The 19,364-nt window shown below is 32.6% G+C and overlaps 1 protein-coding gene across 3 annotated transcripts in view; it reads right to left on the bottom strand.

Annotated features, from left to right (window-relative positions):
- The window catches only part of LOC136982543 (transport and Golgi organization protein 2 homolog), a 30,252-nt gene that overhangs the window by 4,603 nt on the left and 6,285 nt on the right, over positions 1 to 19,364 (bottom strand). For 2 of the 3 annotated variants that reach the window (XM_067279038.1, XM_067279039.1), the window contains 3 exons: positions 8,157 to 8,303; positions 5,524 to 5,649; positions 5,343 to 5,457 (listed from right to left, as the gene is read on the bottom strand). In XM_067279038.1, the coding sequence (XP_067135139.1) occupies positions 5,343 to 5,457; positions 5,524 to 5,649; positions 8,157 to 8,298 (383 nt within the window). In that variant the 5' untranslated portion in view covers positions 8,299 to 8,303. Of the gene's footprint in view, positions 1 to 5,342; positions 5,458 to 5,523; positions 5,650 to 8,156; positions 8,304 to 8,407; positions 8,507 to 19,364 lie in introns of those variants that run through there. The other variant, XM_067279040.1, reaches the window with a different exon arrangement.

Below are 19,364 nucleotides of genomic sequence, written 5' to 3'. Positions count from 1 at the left end.
ATAAGAATAAGATCTTGTTTCAAATCTGTTACATGACCCCTAATTTATCATTAATAGTACAAGTCAAAGTATCATTTCTGTCCCTCGTCCGTGCCAGTTGGCCCGATTACAGTTCGAGTCTATCCGTAATGACCATAATTACGGCCGGCCACACGGCTCTACAACGTTCCCGTGTCACATTAACTAACTAAACCGTAATAACAATACAATTTTCAATCATATTATTTTAAATTATTGAAAATTATGTCAGAATTTAACTCTAATGCTTGATTTTCAATTAGACCATTATAAATGACATCAAATGTATTTGAAACATTAGATGATTAGACTCACATTTCCTATTTCTTAAAAGTATTTACACTATCTACTAAATAATTTATGTAGCAAATTAGAAATTTCAGGATTTGATGCTCACACTATGTTATGTATAGTAAATGTTGTGTAGTGCATTTAAATATTAATCCGCGACTTCTTTTTTGAGTTTGGCAGGAACATTTATTACAAAAATAGACAAAATTAAATTGAATTAGCAAGAGTTCTTTGCATATTAAGAACAGAAAAGAAAGAATCAAACCTATTCTAATTAACAAAACAAAAAAAAAATTATAATATAAATAATACAACAAAAAGAAATCAAATTTCTAATGTTTTCATATTGTTTTGCCAATTTTCAGAAGCATATGTACATTTCAAATTAAAATAATTTTAAAATAAAAAAATGTATGCAATTAAAATAGCATCATGGAGACAAATCAATCAAAATTATAAACAAACAGAGCTGCTATGGTAACAGTTAAAATTTCCATAAATTATCATTATTTGAACTTTGAACTACATTAGAATTAATGAATATTAATATTACTTTATTTTTCCACTTTTGAAATATTGTATAGAGTTTTAATTTTCAATTAATTCTATATTCTTAATATATAAAATTTTAAACGAATTTCAAATAAAAAAAATAATAAATTTGTGGATAAGAGTAATTCCTTCTTAAAAGAATTAGGCTCTACAATGATTTTGTAGTCAAAATACTATATAAAAAGTCATCAAAATTCATAATCTAGGTTTAATAAAATGAGATTTCATTTAACAAAATTCAAATCGAATGTGTTACATAAAATCAATTTTAAACTTAACTGAAATAACATCATATATGAATTATTCTGTAATTCATAAATTAACAACAATTCTATAATAATGAATACAACAAAAAACCAAATTAAAACATCTTATTAATCATAATTCCAAAATGAAAATTTAAGATTATTTTAAAAGTCGAAATCCTTCGGTCTGGCATTTTCTTTAAGCATTTTACAAATTTTGATGCTTCGGATGACTTTGTTCATTCGAACAGTTATCAAATCAAAAGTGCTTTCCACAGAAGTAAGAGGCAGGCTTATAAAATAAGTTCAAAACATTTGCTTGCCAAATAAATTCTCTGCTGGAAAAGTGTGGACAGTTTTGATTTGTATGGAGAAATAAGAGTTGAAAAAATAAAACAATATGAACTTAAAGAAAAATATCTTCAAACCATTTAAAAATGTGAACCAAAATAAGCCAATACAGCATCGTTAAAAATATCAGATTTAAAGGAAGAATTTGGTATCTTCAGGCAACAGCTTTTTACTTCAAAATCAACCTCGTTTAATGAGCACCTTGCATAACGAGTGACAAAGAGAGGCGAAGTCCCAGATTGTGCGCATGCTTCATCGTGCTATTATCTGCAATTTTTTTGTTTTCTGCGAATCGAATTCGCATTCCAGGTTGGTTCATTCCGTGCTAGATGATGATGATGATGATGATGATTCACACTCCTCAACAATGTATATTGTATAATTTTCTTTGAATAAACGTTATACATAAAATATCATATTTACTTGCGTGTAAGACGATCTCGCATATAGGACGAGGTGGACTTTAAAGATCAAAATAAAGAAAATTAGATTTATTAATACAATTCTAATTTTATTTTGTTTAATCACAAATAAATTATCATCAAATGCACATATTAAGGCAAACAACCATGTTTTCTTGACGCTATCGCCTTTGGTCTACTCGGACTTGCCCTCTGATGTTTTGTTACAATTCTCCTCTTTTTCACTCCTACTCTTAATTTTTTCCACAAAGCATTGTCTTCTGATCTGTCGAGTAAATTTAAAATGCAGTATTTCTTGAATGACTGCTATCAGCTTTTGAAGAATCCACACACCTGATATCCATGTAGCAAAACCAAAAGATTATAATGCGCATGACAGGAAAAAGTTTATTTTAATGATTCAGAATGTACAAATATTAAAAATGCTAATTTAACAAATATGAAATAACTATATTTATAATCATTGCTAAGTGACCAGCTATTTTCGGATCATCTGTTTAAAAGCGACATTCACCTTGACTTCGATAGCACTCTGCTATAATGGCAGCACGAACTATACACGGTTCACAAAAATTATTGCAAATACACAAAAGACCCTTTGCTCGTGCATATAGGACAACCTAGGTTTTTGAGGCAGTGAAAAATTAATAGAAACCTCGTCTTATGTGCAAGTTAATATGGTATTTGAGTATTTTTTCGGCATGGAACGCATTATCGTATTTTACATTAATTTCTATGGGAAAAAGTGTTTCGCTTAACAAGTAAGGTTCTGGAACAAATTATGCTTGTTAAGCAAGGCATGCTATTAACTCTACAAACAACGTGTTTTTAAATTGGACTAGAGCTCACCAGGGCACCCACGGGAATGAGAGGGCGGACACCATTGCCAAGCTGGCATCCAACAACAATGCCCTGCCCATCTCTTACAAGAAGTATAATAATAAGACCATTAAATCCATCCTGTGGGAAGATCTCTTTGCCTCATGGCAGAATGTGTGGAGTCATAACAGCTCAGTCACTTCTGACTTCATCCCAAACATCAAAGAATTCGCAAAGTATAAGTGGTACACTCCCGGCCACCTCATCTCACAGTTCCTCTCCAACCGTGGGAGGTTTTACGCCTACCTAGATAGGTTCAAGCATACCTCCAACCCCCATTGCTCAACCTGTGGCACCCCGGATAGCAACATCCATTATCTCCTGCAGTGTCCTATGCTGGAAGACTTCACCTAAAGATCACCATAGAGGCCCACAACTACAGCTGGCCCCCTGACAACTTGGACTGCCTGCTCAAACATAGTGAGATTTACAGTGCCTTCAAGCATCTAGTGTCAACATACTTCAAGAAAACCACAGTCCCTGCATACTAACATTTCTGTCAGCCAATTCATCACATCTCTAGGGTAGCCTGCTGCCTTAGAGCCTCCTCTTTGTACTTCTTGCCACGTCCATTGTGTTACCATGTACTCCATCCCTTTTAGCATATTGTATTTGTATATATGCGTACCTTATATGTATTCATTTTTACCTTTGTTCCATTAGTATTTGCACTTATTTCGTTGCTGTTTTTTTTTATTTATTTGTTTATCTTTTTTTTTTCTTTATATACTTTTGTATCATTCATAAACTGTGTTATATTGTTGTCTTGTATATCCTCTTTTGTATAGTCAATTTGAATTATTAATCATGTATACCGTTTTCCTTATTTGTATTACTACTTTATGTAAACTACTACCATTGTTGCGACTTCTCCCGGCTATGTTTATTACGGTATCGGGCATGTACCTTTATGTATTTGGTATTTTACTTTAATAAATAACTGAACTGAACTGAACTGTTAAGCAAGGTTCCACTGTACCAAATTTATCATAGAATCAGGGAAAGACAATGGTAAAATATTTAAGTCAAGAAATTCTTACGAGGCTCCACAATTCTTGTTTGGCATTTAACAGACACCTGCTACACCACTTTGTTTCCCACCTTACAATTAAAAATATAAATATCTTAATCATAAAAAAGATAATTATAGTTTAAAGTCAAAAGAAGAACTTTTCAATTGAGGAGTTGTATGGAAAAAGGGTACAACAAAAAATTAAATTTTGATGTTTTTGGGAATTATTAAAAATCTGTAACAAGCCTTGTGCAAGAACAACAAAAAGAATAAAGCATAAATGTTACCTACACTCAGGTAAAATGCTTAGAATATCAAATAGCATATCCATACACGTAAAACCCTATTTGATATGCCTAATAAAATATTTAACCAAAAAAAGATATCTAAATGCACTTAGATACCTTATTCCGTAGAACTCTTTGATAACATCTGCAACCAAATATTTTGGTTAGTGCCATCCAATGGCTAGTTTATTGTTAGCAACTGTCTTGAAAGCCAATCAGAAAACTAATGGTAGCAGACTTGAGCAGAACATGGGAAGTTGGAAGTTCACATAATATTAGACATAAGTACACACAAAAATAGCCCTCTTCTCTTAAAAATTATAGGAAAAGTAATATAATTAAAAATAGTTCAACAATTTAAACAATTTTCGACTTCCTTCTGAAGTTCTTTTGTAATGTATTAAATACAGTGGTGCCTCGTATAATGTACGCCTCGAATAACGGACGCTGCGAACGACGGACTTTCTGTTTGGCCATTACGTGACTCGAGCAATGGACTGGCTGCGAACAACAGACTTTCCGGCATAATTGGTGACTGCTCCGTGGGTGCGTTCTTTAATAGCGGTCGCTCTGCGTCTCCGCTACTACGGGAGTGCGCTGCTGTTTGTAGGCATTTAGGAATGACGGTGAAAAAAAGAAAGATGGCAGCGCCCCGCACTATCGATAGTATCGTGATGGAGGAATCTATAATTCTAAAATATGAGCTTTTAAAGGCAAAAGAAGGGTCCCAATTGTAAAATTTAACCATAAAATAGATTATTTGTTGAAAGAGCATTCAAAATAGCCTCGAAAAAAATTTGTAAAGACACTTACATCACCGCATGTGCTAACTCGAGCTTTCATAATTTCTAAATTTTCATTCATAAAACCACATAAGGGGCCTGGAAACGAAACTATCTGAGCCACAGAGAATGCCATGTTGCTTTCCACCGTAAACTACTACTACAAGCGGCCGTTTTTGCTGTTCGACAGCGCGCACTCTCACCGAAATTTGGGAACGCGTTCCGCAGGAATTTTTAAACGGATGTGGCTCGCGCAGAGTTACGCGGAGGAATAAAAGAACGCGCCCCATGTTCATTTTTTTTATGATACAGTACAGGTATTTTATGCTGCGGAACGAATTAGATGTTTTAACATGTATTTCTATGGGAAAATGCGTTTTGTATAACGGACGTGCACCTGGAACAGATTAAGTACGTTATATGAGGCATCACTGTACTGATAAAATGATGTGTCAATTTTGTATTTAAAATGTAACTACTATACTGTTAATTTGAATACATACCTTAAATCTAATGTAACTAATAAAAATCCATTATATTCATCACAATGATCACATATTTCTTGTAAATAGGATAAACCATCTTGGTTATTTTTCACGTAATCGACGACGAGAAATCCTAATGATACAAAATTAAAAAACTTATAATAAATTTTATAAATTTAAAAAACTTTATTGTCATTACCTCTTCCTTTTTTATTTGGTGATATCTCGTGATCCGGTTGAAGTATATTCAACAATGCAGAAATTTTTCCATTTTTATTCATAGCTAACCACGTTCCTCCTTCCTTGCCCGGTTGTAAATCCCTGCCTGCAATGGTTTAGATATTTAAATTAACAAGAGCTTTCTCCAAAATAAATGCAAAGTACAAAACAATCAACAATAACTTTTAATTAAAAGATGTATAAAATGTCATTTAAAATTGATCTAAATATGGAATTTTTAAAAAGAAAATATGATTTCTTCCTTTACATTTCATGATTACAAATGAATTATTTCAGTAAATAATTAATTAGTCAGTCAAATAAATGTGTTTGAAATTATTCTTGTGGAACAGCAACAAATGAGGAGCTGACAAGCAAATGCAAATGTGTCCACATTGTCAGAATTTCAGTAATGATGAAAAAAACCTGCTTTATCTACATCAACACTATAAAGAAAATGCAGCATACTGCATCACATTCTTCAGAAAGAAAGTATACGTTTTTAATCATTGAATCAAATCGTAGGTTGCTCGATTTATTACAGTTTCGCTTTTAACGACGACTCGTTCTCATTTGCTTGAACCACTTTGACAAATTTGTTTTGCTCGTCACCATTACAGGCACAACCATTTACTTTTGTTTATATAGATTGTCTGTAATATAGATTTAATTATTTATGATATTAATTACTGATTGTCTGTAAATAGATTTAATTATTTTAATTCAAAAACAGTAAAAAGTGAACTAACTTCCATTTGTGTAGAAAAATTTAATAATGATATTTTCCAACAATACAATTTCTTAACTTTAAAAAGTACAACTTAATTTTATATTATTATATTTAGAATTTTTTAAAAATATGTAAGCCACAGTCTTGTTCCTAGCAGTTGCAATCTTCTTCCATATCTTCATTAACAGTTAAGTCACTTACGTCATCAGTAATCTTGGTGTACTGTTTTAGTACATTATCTTCTCTCCACTGTTCACCAAAGAGAATTCAAAGCAGCTCTTCACCATTCTCCTTCTTAACCTCAAAAATGACATGTCGTAACTGCTTTTTTGGCAGTAGATTTTCCATAATTTTATTCTAGTTTCATCCTGTTTTTAACACTGATGTATTTTTCACCTTGATTTTCAAACCTATAGTATTCTGTACTCTTCATTTTAACAATCTGACCAAGACATACTAGACATTTTTATGCATATTCTCTTGTTGACACTTGTCAACTGAGTCACATGATCAGTTTTTCTTACTCCAACTGATCAGTTGGACAAGTTTTCATTTGATTCACAAAGGGTTGTGGACTTACTTATGTTTGCTTGAACCATCAATTTCATTTACAAAAAATGATCGGATATGTTTGTGTTTGTTTGATATTAGTTGTTTATTTCAACAGCAATGGTATTAAAGGATTCATATCAATTGTAACTTCAACTTTTTTTTTGCTGGTGGACATGTTTACACTTACTTGTTAGCTCCATAAATTTTTTTTTTTAAAGTTTTGTATTTTATTTAGACTATTAAAATATTTTTATTGGATACCATTATGTGTGTTATATTTAATTAATAATATGTTAATGAAATACATATCATTAATTATATATGACCTTTATGAAATACAGTGATAAAATAAATTATACAGAATAATTAAATAGGTTAACAAAAATGTAATCACATTTTTACTTTATTATTTTACAAGAATTAAACATATTTATAAATATGTTTAATCCTTGTAAATATTTAGCCTTGTAACAGGCTAATGCCTACTACGTTAATAAACTTATTTCAATTCAATTCATATTTATAAAACTTTTTAAATTTAATTTCCTTAATTTCCAGCAATAGATGCCATTGTATTCCATTAATAACTCATTATTAAATCATATATTCACTAGTCATTTATCTCATATTTTATAATTAAATTTACAGAAATATTTTATATTTAAATGTATGTAGTATATATTTTTTGTAGCTTTGTATCAAGTTTACCTAGTTTTTGAGTGGTTGTATTTTATACATTTTTTTGAGTAAAATTTGTATCACTTAATTAGTGTGTTCTTAATCAAAAGATTAAGAGGTTGATTAATTAGATCACATAGAAGTAATATTCAGAACTTTATTAAAAAAAATGCATAAAAGTATCAGTATAAATTTAAATTAATTAAATTTTATATAAAACATGAAGATATATTAACATTCTAGTTTTAATCATCCAAATATAATAATTTACAAATTAATCAGATTACTGTCAGCTTGTTTTTGTTTTTAGTAGAAAGCTGCCACAAAAAAAAAAAAAAAAAAAAAAAGACAGGATAGGATGCAGTTAAAAAGTTTTTTAACTGCATCCTGTCCTGAAAATTTAATTGATATGGAAAAAGAATGTATAATGTGCAGAACAGATTATTGTCAAATTAATATGAATTATTGAAAGCTATATTATTTTCATTTCTGCTTTAGTAGTTTTTTAAATTGATCCTTCTTAAACTTCTTAACAGTGTTCTGTTGTATATCATACTTGTAAATAATAGAAAACATTACTTTAAAATTTTAAAAATTTCAAATGAATTATATCCTCTTTCTAAACTTAATGAATAAACAAAAAAAAATCTTACCGCTGATTATATTTGGTTCCTTTTCCCAAAACATTGCTTTCGCCGTTGGACGATCGTAAATTTCATCTCTTACATTAATTAGTACTAAATGGTATCCTTTTGGACCAGGAGCAGTATTTATATAAACAAAAAGAAGGCACATCACACCTATTTATATAAATTAAAAATTAAATTTTAATGTTAATTATGTTATTTAGGATTATCGGGTTGTTCTGAAAGTAATTTTGTTTTTTTATTACTAGAGGAATTACCGTATATCTTGGCGGATAAGACAACCTTCAGATAAGACGACGTATAAATTTTCGTCAAAGTTTTATACAGTCAAACCTGTTTTTATGCGGTCTTTTTTTGTGCGATTTTTTATTTGTGCGGTATAGTTGGTGACTAGTCTCGTGCGATTTGTCATGTCTCACGTTGACTTATTATAGCTAAATAAACTTATTATAGCATAAATGAACTTATTATAGTAATATTATTGCATCAATATGCGAAAAATGAAATAATTTACTTTTTAAGTCAACAAAACACCACCTGGACAAAAATATGTAAAACAGACGATAGACCAGACGATGCAGTCAAGTGCTGACATCTGTTGCCAATAAATTCTATTTCGTACGGTTTTGAGTTATTTTCTATGTGAGACATTTTTTATGTGGTCTCTGTTGACCGCATAAAAAAAATATTTTTTTAATTGTGTTGCAAAAACTATTTTTTACAGCCATTCGTGAAGTTTCGTGCGATCTTTTTTTATGCATTTTTTTTATGCGGTCCCTATCCACCGCATAAAAACAGGTTTGACTGTAGTTTTAGCATATATCTTTCCTATAAGACGACCCCCAAACTATCAATGGCCTATGAATTTAGTTTAGATAGGCAATCATTATCTGAATAATAATACTGTATAGTGTATACGGAATTGTGTCCTATTTGTAATTTTTTGAATGAACAAATTTTATTTTCTTGCATCTAGCAATTTTTGCAAACATTTGCACTAATTCGGGCATTCGGGTAATGACCTAGATTACTTACAAAAACATCCTATGGGCTATTCTATTTTGTGAACATACCCTACTCCCTTCTAGTAAATAATTACGGTTTGTCCGTTTTACTATAATGGTTTTAATTTATATAAATTTCAATATAATTTTTTTTTGTATCTGTCCTATAAGACGACCCCGGATTTTCAGGGCCTTTTTTTATGATTCAGCTATCTTTTTATCTGCCAAGATATACAGTAGTAGTACTTTTCCAGTCAATTTCATTTTAAACCACATTTTCATTATATATTTTGACAGCTGACATTTTAAGGCTTATTTATAAAAACGTTTGCTTGATTCTGTATAATTGTTTTTTTTTTCAGTGTTCCATCAAATATGGAAAATCTAAAGCATCATTTTCGGCATATTTTGCTTTATTATTACCAAGAAATCAAAATGCTGTTCAAGTAAGAAAAAAGTTGTGGTACATGTATGGAGAAGATGTGTTGAGAGAAAGACAGTGCCAAAACTGGTTCACAAAATTTCGTTCTGGCAATTTCAATATTGAAGATGCATCGTGTTCTGGATGACCAGTTGATGCATCCAATGAAAACAAAATAAAGGTACTGATTGAAGCAAACTGCCAAATAACAACATGTGAAATCACTAAGAGATTAAATTTGTTGAATTGAACCGTTTATGATCACTCAAAACGAATTTCATTTCACAAGCTCAATATATGGGTTCCACATGTTCTTAAAGAGAGATGCTCTCTTTGTTGGGATTTTAAGGAAATTTTTGTTTGAGCTTTCACCAGACAATTTAACAATTGATTCGAAAGTGTACTACCATCGAATAAACAAATTGAGTAATATCATCAAACAGAAAAGGCCAGAATTGATCAAGAAAAAAAGATGTAGTGTTTTACCATAATAATGCCAATTTCACACAAGTTTGGTAACTCATCAGAAACTGTTACACTTTGGATGGGATGTACTACCACACTACCATATTTGCCAGATCTGGAACCCTCGGATTATTACTTGTTCTGGTCTTTACAAAAGTTTTTAAACAGTAAAACATTTACTTCAAATGAGAATGTCAAAAATCACTTGGATCAGTTTTTTGTAAGCAAAAATCAAAACTTTTATGAATGTGGAATCATGCTACTACCAGAAAGATGGCAACAGGTATTTGATCAAAATGGCCAATATATAATTATATTATATTATTATTAATATTATAAGAAAATTGTTTTTCTCTCCCATGAAAAAAATGAAATTACTTTCCGAATAACCCAATAATTTAAAAAGCTGAAAAATAGATAATTTTTTAGGCTCTGATGTAGATCTCAAAAATATATTGGTATATTGATAACATGCATCTATTAATTTTTTGACTATTTTGACTGATTAATTAAATCCTCAATGCCGCAAGCAAATAAATCTCTACTGCTTGATATGATGAGTTGTTAATAATTATAAAATTCAGAGAGAGTAGTTTATAATTTCAAATAAACTTAACCCATTGTTTTGATAACTACAAATGAAGAATCATAGCAAAACTTGCAAACAGAATGGAATTACAAATATATAGAAACCAGTCTTGTTATAAGTGCACGTGACCAGACGTCCCAAATCCAGTGACCCATCTCACTTCTTTAATATGCTGTCCTGGTATGTCCCAATTGTGGGCTGTTTCATAATTATATTCAAAAACTGTCAATATTCATTGCATGGATTGCAAGTCAAAGATGAACTGTGTAGAAATTATTAGCATAAACGTTTTAATATCTGATTTATAGAAATGGTAACCAATTGAAGATTTATGCTTAGTCTGGCAATCCTGTCTCTGTTGGAGAATGGTGAACATATACCATGTGCAGTACCACAGTTGTGCAAATCAATTATACCTCATAAAAGGGAGTCGATGGTTTTTGCTAATTATCAGAGTTAAAAATGGCAATTAAAGCAAACAAAATTACACTCCGAGCCGTAATTAGATTGTCACTATTGCCGTAGTATCGTTATTTTGTAAACAAGAGAATGTGAATAAATAAAATGTTCTTTGATTGTTCATAACATCTATCATCAATGATGTTATGGAAGATAGAGCCAGAAAACTGACGATCATTGACTGGAATTGATCGAGAGTCATTTGACGTCACATCAAAGTGTCTGCCTAATTTCTTGCATTTTACATTTCAGGATCTGGTCACTTTAATTATAACACTAATACAATTTCAATAATTCAACAGCTTAATTATTTAAAAATTTCTTATATTTTTTCTTTTAATGAATGAAAAAAAATTATAAGGCAAAAGTTTAAAATTTTTTTTATACAGGTACTCCTCACTTTACGACCACTCACACTTACGACCAATTGAGTTTCGACCTGCAATTCGGGGAATCCCCTTTCTCAGCTTGAGTGTCGGTCAGTGGCAAATGGTGACATGCGCACTAAGTGTACTATAATAGTCTTATACTACCATAATAGGCTAATAGCATACTATAATAGTCTTTTTATGAATAAATTTGAAGTTTGTTGCATAATTTGTATAATTTTACAACAATCCTATATTCTCGGTGTAAGCTCCTCACTTATCGACAAATTCGCTTAACGACGTAGTTAAGAGAATTTGGACTCGGCCGTAAAGTGAGGAGTACCTGTATTAGAATAAAATGCAATAAAAAGTTATTAACAACATTTAGTTTCAAGATTCTAAGATATATTTGTTAGAAAGAATACTGACAATATAACTGAAAATTTTTTACAGTAAGTATCCAGGACAAAAAAAAAAAAAATAATGTCTAATTTTAGACATCAAAAATGATTTGGCATTTTCCTAGTACTAAAGTGACCGGACATTCCTTATTATGGGATCATTCTGTATTTGATTCTGTCCCATTGTCCCAATGACAACTGTTGGAACATCAAAATGTGCTGTATTTCAGAATTTCCTGAAAAAAAATCCCATATTTTAAAGAATCACATTTTACTTTAAAAATAAAACCTACAATACAACTGTGTGGAATTTTATGAATTTCTGCAGGAAAACAAACTACTACTGCAAAAGATACTCTGAAAAGTATGCAGCCTAGGCTATTGAGAATTCTACCAGTATATGCATAATGTAAATTAACAAAAATAAAATTTTACAGCTTTTGGAATTTGCTGTTTACCATTAAACCATTTACCATTAATTGCTACCAGTTTACCATTAATTGTGGCCTTACTTTCATCTATGACTATAAACAAGTAATTTGGTATTGACATGTGCAGATGCAGAAACAGCAGGGAGAGGTGTTAGATGTTCCATACTGGCTATAGAAAAATCTGATTGATTTATTTAATACATCTTTTTCATACCACATGAGTACAATTAAACACAACATTGCTCTTACAAAAATAATTGAAATCGTTTTAGTGTTTGTCTTCAAATTACACCTTTTTTTCCTTCTTTAGGATTATTTTATTTTGGGTTTTTATTATTGTAATTTTTAAAGATCCTGATGCAAGAGACACATTTAAAAAGATTTTTACATAGTTTTACACGAGAAAGTGCCTATAAAGAAATAATAATAATAATAATAACTCTCCCATGGTCACCACCTGGTCATGGTGGAGAGCCCAGTAATTTTACTGATCCATAGGGCAATGCAGGCTGGAGCACAAGCTCCTGGTAGTAAGGTCATGCCCATGCCAGTAAGGTCTATGGGGAGAAATGAAGCTAAGAGTGACCACACACCCACATTCTGTGGAGATATTTATTATGGTAATAACCAGATCTAAATGTGATACCGGCTCGGACGTCGCCCGGGTTAACAAGGTCTGCGTTCGTGGGTTAGGCAGAGGCTCACGTTCGAAAAATAGGCCACAGTCTCCCTTGGTTACCGGTGGCAAAAGCAGCACCAGCCCGAGCATGGCTACTGCAATGCCCTCAACATATGTGAGGAACCAACCCAGCCTTGGTGTTTCGGTGGCAATGCATCCACAGACCACAAAGGCTGGAAAACCACGCCAACGGATGAAACGGACAGTAGAAATGAACGAGTTTATCATCCGTACTTACTACACCACCACAAAACTCTAAACAAACATGACAGTATACAGACAACAACTACACCATAGATTCACACAACAGTATCCTCATCTCACTGTCACTGAACACAGCGTTGTTGAACAAAAAAGAACAATTATACACAACAACCTTATTCCACAAACAACACTTGAACTTATCAAACAACAGGTTACTGATCAAATACATCAACAGACAGAAACATCTAACATTAATGAAGATCATGTAACCTGTCAGGATAATCCAGCAACAAGCATTGATAATAACACACACACAACAATTACCACTAACAATACTACAGACACTTCCTCATCCATCACTGATAACATAGACATGGATTTAGTTAATACGCTCTCACTTATATTTCAGGAAACACTCACTAAATATACAAGCACAGATCCCACACAACGACCACGAATACCAAAAATCAACACGTCAAAGGAAGTAGGAAAAAACACTAAATTATGTAAACGCTCACTTACTATCACACTACATTCATTCAATTTCTACACTCTCAGACATTCATACACTAGTTTATGCTGGGGCAGTCACAGTAGTGACACACCATAGGACTGAAAGTACAATCACAGACAAATACACAGAAAACAAAATTCTATCACAAGCCTGCCTGGCAGAGAAGAATAGAAACACAAATAAATGACATTAGACAGCAATTAGGCAGGCTGACACAATACACTAAAAACAACATAACACCCAAATTAAGGAAACAGCTCAAAAACATTTTCAAGAAAATAAAAACACACACAAAACACGAACATCACAACACACGCATTACAGAATACATTGATACACTAAAACAAAAACTTGCTGCCAAAGCACGTAGACTCAAACGATACAAAACATGTACACTACGAAAACAACAAAATAAATTATTTACAAACAATGAAAAACTCTTTTACAGACAAATTAATAACAAAGCAAACACTGATACACAGCACAGTGGCACACCAACAGAAGAACAACTCACAACTTACTGATCTTCTCTTTGGTCCAATGCTATTACACACAATGCTGATGCTGGCTGGATTGAGGAGGAGAATAAAAACTTGCATAACATACCAACTATGCCCTGTGCTGAAATAAACGTACACGACATCTGCTACTCTGTTAACAGAACACACAACTGGAAGACACCTGGTGTAGACAACATTCACAATTTCGGGTACAAAAAGTTTACATCACTGCACCAGGAACTAGCTAAACACCTAACACACATCATCATCAATCCACAAGACATGCCAAAATTTCTTACTCGGGGCATCACCTACATGAAACCTAAAAACAACAATACCACAGACCCCACACAATACAGACCAATTACATGTCTTCCAACACTCTACAAATTATTGACATCCTGTATCGCAAACAAAATATACAGACATGTTGAAGAACATGACATTCTTACGGAACAACAAAAAGGTTGCTGTAGAAATCACAGGGGATGCAAAGAACAGTTACTCATAGATTCAGTCATTCTACGGCAAGCACACAAACAACACAGAAACATACACATGGCATATATCGACTACAGAAAAGCATTCGACAGTGTTCCACACAGTTGGCTTCTACATATTCTACACATGTACAAAATACAACCATCACTCATTGCATTCTTTCAAAACACTATTCAGCTCTGGAGAACAACACTACATCTCAGGGTTCATAACAATTCCATACAAACAAACCAAATGTTTATTAGGTGAGGAATTTTTCAAAGAGATTCCTTGAGTCCTCTCTGGTTCTGCCTAGCCTTGAACCCATTATCCAACATGTTAAACAACACACAATATGGCTACAATATCAGGAATGAAAAAACAACACAGTTTACACTGTCACATCTCATGTACATAGATGACATAAAACTTCATGCATCCACACAAAAACAACTTCATCAATCCTAAAAATCACAAAAACAACTTCTTCAACTCCTAAAATTTATACACCAAGTACAGTACATACAAATGAAGTTTGGCATAGACAAATGCAAAACACTCCACATAGAAAAAGGAATCCTGTAGAAAGAAGATTTTGCACTTGGAAATGGGGACGTTATTGAATCCATGGAAGATTGTGAGTTCTACAAGTATTTAGGATTCCAACAGGCCAAACTAACAGAACATACACAAATAAAGCAAAGATTAATTAAAGAATACCAAAGTAGGTTAAATGCTATTCCCAGAACAGAGTTAAATGCAAAACGCACAGTTAATGCAATAAACACATATGTCATCCCAGTACTCACATATTGTTTTGGAGTTATACATTGGACTCACACAGATCTCGAGCAACTCCAAAGGAAAACAATAACAATGCTTACTAAGCATAAACATCACACTAAATCTGCCATAGAAAGACTAACCCTTCCACGTAAAGACAGATGTGATGTGGTGTGCATGAGGACGAACAATAAATACGAGATTTTACACAATAGAATAATGCAGGAAAAAAAAAAAAATGCAGAAAAACCATGTTGCGCATGCGCAATTTGTTATTTTCTTATCCAGAACAGCATTTTTACTTTGGAATTAATTTCAATAGAATAATATTTTATTGTTGGTTCACGTGGTCCTTTATACACTATGTTCTTTGTGATCCCAACAATACACCGCCGATATATATATATATATATGGTCAGTGCGGTAAAACTGTGCACACACAAAGGGGATTGATGCGTTTACGCAACAATGTTTTTTGTTTGTAGCCCTTTCCGAAATAATACAAATTAACTTAAACTATCTTAAACTAGCTTATAATCTAAAAGAAAATAGAGGAGAAAAGAATGAAGGGTAAGAATAGAAGAAAAAATGCTGGTGGGGTACCCGGGTTTCTTTCTTGTCTGGTCTTCACTCTTGACGAAATGGAGGCTTGCACCGCAGTCAGTTGTAGTTGTCCTTTTCACTAGCTCCGATCAAATGAAAGAATCTATATCGCCAAACTCTCAGTTTTAGTTTTCGTCTATGTCAGTTCTTTTCCTGTAGACGACCTAAGCACTTTGTCTCGATCCGTGACGACGACCACTTTCTTTTCCGTCCGCTTCTTCTCAACGCTAGCCTCAGAATGCCTCACCCCGCTCCCTGACTTGCCCCAGGGTTTTGTTTTACACACTTGTTTTTCGGTGTTATTCTACGAAATTGCGTTCCCACCAGCGGGAAGGAAAGACCGTTAGAAAATTCGAAGAAAAGATATAGAACAAAAGATTAACGAAACTTAATATTAGGCTTAACGCTATATATATATATATACCTGTATATACAACAATATGGCATATTGCCACAGTGGCCTGATTGACATAGTTAACCTTCACTACAAACAAATACAGTCACTGCAAGAGTTTTCCCACAGAAAACAAGAAACATCACAGTTACATAAAGCAGTAACTCTAGCAGACTTGAATAACACAACATATAAAAAGCATAGACACCATTAAGCAATCGTGCGCTCGAAAGGCGCTCCATGGCAGGCATCTCTACGACCTGACCCAGGATTTTGTTGACATAACTGCGTCAAACAGCTGGTTAGCTCAGGGATGTCTTTGGGGAGACTGAAGGATTCATGATTGCCATACAGGATCAGGTCATAAATACTAAAAACTACAGAAAACACATACTCAAATTTGCAACACTCACAAATGACACATGCAGAAAATGTCACATCATGCCAGAAACTATACAACACATCACTTCTGGTTGCAAGCTCTTGGCACAGATTATTTACACAGACATAATCAAGTGGCAAATATAATACACCAAGAGCTTGCAAAGAAACACAAATAATTAGACATCCACGAACCATACTACAAGTACATTCCACAGACAGTATTGGAAAACAACACGCACAAAATGTACTACGACAGAGCCATAATCACCGATGATACAATTTACCACAACAGACCAGACATCACACTCATTGACAAACACAATAAAATCACATACATTATAGACATATCCATTCCAAACACTCACAATGTACAAAACACATTCATTGGAAAAATTAGCAAGTATAGGAGAACCTCGATTATCCGGACTAATTGGGGATGAAGGTAGTCCTGATAAGGAAAAATCCGGAAAATCGAAAAAAATAATAATTGACAGTGAGACATGTACATACAGTTTGAATAAGTTTTATTTGTCTAAATTTACATATAGCTTCAATATTAAATTATTTTTCATTAAGAAATTCAATTATCAATTTTTGTTTAAAGCTAGCTGTTCTTTTTGAAGCTGCTAAATTGCAGACACTTTTACGACATATAAGTTGTCCTGAGTTACATTCTTCTTGGCTCCCAAACCACTTCATGGCGACATCTAAACACTAGGCAAGGTACATTTTGCCAGGCTTTCTGGTGGCTCAAGAAGACGGATTTTATAAAATAAAAAGCAGTTGAAACTGTCAAATTTTTATTCTTGAAAATGCAAACTATTTACCGTTTTAGGAGTAAAATTTTTTCGTTGCATTCACAGCTTTTATGTAATGGATTAACCTTTGATGTGCGAGGTCCCTCGGACTGCTAGGCTGTAGGCAGTGGCCCATGTTGCCTATGCCTTATGCCGCCCTTGGCCATAGAAATGATGTAATTTGAATATAAATTATTTATAAATATGTATGTCAAGTTATATTTTTATTATGATGCAAAATGTCTTAAATAGTTTACTATCACTGTGCCGGGTGAGATGTTATTGGAACAAAAAAGTTATGCATTCCATCACATACGTAAACAGAGTTCCAATTCGCCAAGTGCAAATCAGCAAATTCGTAAATTTTTGTTTATTTTGAACAATCCAGATAATCGAGGTCTGGATAATCGAGGTTCTACTGTACACAGAACTCACCCAGGAAATACGGCGTCTGTGGAGGATGGATAGAGTGCTTATTGTACCTATTGTTCTCTCCTATACAGGTGTGATACCACACACACTACACAAAAGCCTGGGCACATTACAATTGAATAGAAACACATACATCACACTACAGAAGGCCACTATATTGAATACCTGTCATATTGTGAGAAAATTCCTGAATACAGACACACACACTGATACACTTCTTTAATTTCTGTTTTGGTTACTATGCCTTGACTTTGGTCTGGCATAGTACACAGCCACCGGTGTTAACTGAGTATATCTCACTTAACCCAACATAATAATAATAATAATATCAGATTTCAATACAGTTAGGGGCCGTCCATAAATTACGTAAGGGTGATTTCGGCCATTCTAGACCCCCACCCACCCCTGTGTAAGAAACCGTAATATTTTCTTTGATCCCCCCTCCCCTTCCCTATCTTACGTAATATTTAGACATAATTTAAAAAAAAGATTTTAACAAAAAAAAAATTTTTTTACGAAACCCTAAAAATCTTAGGTCCAAAATATATAATTATTAATTAGTTAATATGTACTATTATTTATAAAGACTTTATGTGAATAAATTTAAAAATATAAAAATTTAATGAATTCGAATGAACAATTTATTTTAAGAACTTTATTTTTTAATTATTAACGATCTTTTCATTATCATCATCATTAATCAATGTCATAATATTCATTTTTATATTAATTTTCACAAAAGGACGCAAAAAACTTTGACAGATGGACTAGCTACTACACTTGTAAACAGAAATGTCATACAAAACAAAACAATAGAGAGAAACCACCAGACTGCCTTCCTCCCATCATAAAAAATGTGTAGAGCATGAATCTGCTAGCGTTATTATTCTATCACGTCACACGAGATGGCATTGGTACAACAAGTGTTCTTAATAGAAACTGCCAATTGAAGCTAAATTCAAAACTTCACCAATCGACAAGATCAAAAAATAAAAATAAGAATATTACATAAGAAGAGATCTATTACCTCCCTACCCTTGAGTAAGAAATCGTAAGAAATCCTTGACCCCCACCTACCCCGAAATACCTTACGTAATTTATGGACGGCCCCTTAGAGTGCATCTTAGAATCATGAATTATTAGAGCATATTTATAATATATGAATTGAATTGAAAAATGATAATTATATTCATAAATTACAAGTACTTTCTACCAAAAAAATGTTATGTATACAGAGGCTCATAGTGAAGGTGATCTAGGACTTCAAGTTATATTAAAATAATCACTAAAGGAAAATTAACAGTAA

This window comes from Centruroides vittatus, unplaced genomic scaffold (genome assembly GCF_030686945.1).
Source record: "Centruroides vittatus isolate TY-2023 unplaced genomic scaffold, ASM3068694v2 contig_854, whole genome shotgun sequence".
Lineage (NCBI taxonomy): Eukaryota > Metazoa > Arthropoda > Arachnida > Scorpiones > Buthidae > Centruroides > Centruroides vittatus.
Note: the sequence above shows the minus strand (reverse complement) of the source record. Positions and strands in the feature narration are given on the sequence as shown.